Source organism: Diabrotica undecimpunctata, chromosome 1 (assembly GCF_040954645.1).
Source record: "Diabrotica undecimpunctata isolate CICGRU chromosome 1, icDiaUnde3, whole genome shotgun sequence".
NCBI classification, from domain to species: domain Eukaryota; kingdom Metazoa; phylum Arthropoda; class Insecta; order Coleoptera; family Chrysomelidae; genus Diabrotica; species Diabrotica undecimpunctata.
In genome coordinates, this window is record NC_092803.1 from 131,860,160 (window position 1) to 131,861,242 (window position 1,083).

The 1,083-nt window shown below is 32.6% G+C and overlaps 1 protein-coding gene across 1 annotated transcript; it reads right to left on the reverse strand.

The window, feature by feature from the left end:
- Positions 1–357: 357 nt before the first annotated feature.
- LOC140435146 (uncharacterized) lies at positions 358–846 on the reverse strand. The gene has a single exon (XM_072523887.1). The coding sequence runs from the start codon at positions 844–846 to the stop codon at positions 358–360; it is 489 nt and encodes a 162-aa protein (XP_072379988.1).
- Between the last annotated feature and the right edge of the window lie 237 nt (positions 847–1,083).

A 1,083-nucleotide genomic window follows, 5' to 3' on the forward strand; every position in this document is an offset into this window, starting at 1 on the left:
TATATTAATATTCTTATTGAAAATTATACAATTTAAATTTATGGGTAAGCAAATTTTATTATTAACAACTTCATTATAAAATTTATCTGTGCTGTGACTATTTAATGAACAACCAAGTGAAATGTGTGTTAAGTCTCCAAGTTCACCACATAAACATGAGGAATCATCAATTAAACCAATTTTACATTTATACATTGCATGACATTGCATGACTTGCTCTTATTCTATTTAAAGTAATAATAAAGTTCCTGTTGTTTTGGTTGTAGAACCATCTTATTATTGGGATTTGGGCTTGACATGATTTATAATTTAATCCTATTTCGGTAAGATAGTTTCGAAAAATCTTTTCTGTCTTTTTCATTTTAATCCTATTTGTTTGCTGTCATATAGTTCTTGCCATTTAGTCCTAAGTTGAACTTTAAGTGTGAAATTCAAATCTGTATATGGAATACACTGGTTAATAGAATCTCTGTGTAATTCTGAGGCGAATTTTGCAAACTTATCAGCAATTTCGTTTCCTTGTATACCCGAATGCCCTTTGATCCAAACTATTAGCACCTCCCATTGCGAGCTAAGTATTTCGTGATTGGTCTGTAGTATTTCTACTTCTAGATGACTTAAGTTCTTGGCCGCACTTATATTTTTTAGTCTCTCTATGACACCTCTACAATCCGTAAATATGACACTTTTGAGTCTATACGTCCTAAGTATATATTTTAGAGCTTCACTTATTGCAAACATTTCTGCTGTATATATCGTTGCCTCATCTGGTAATCTGAACTCTTCATGATATTTTGAGGTGTGATCGTAAAAAGTGGAACCTGTATGATTTTTTTTTTGATCCATCGGTGTAAATCTGGTAATAGTCAGGCCATCGTTTATTGACCGTTTCGAGGAAGTGGTCGTTTTTGTCAATCTGAAACGTCTTAATTTTTTTAGAAAAAAGGATATGCGGATGTTCTGAAAATATTGGTTGTTGGGTTTTTGATGTGTACAGTACCGACCTGAATTGGGAAAGAGTGGTATAACTTTCACAAATTAGCGGAGTTTTCTTTCTTAGCCAATAAGACTGTGTGAGTACTG

What these genes read in the sequence shown, in the direction of transcription:
- LOC140435146 (XM_072523887.1), bottom strand. Translation starts at nt 846, where the DNA reads ATGGATCAAAAAAAAAATCATACAGGTTCCACTTTTTACGATCACACC.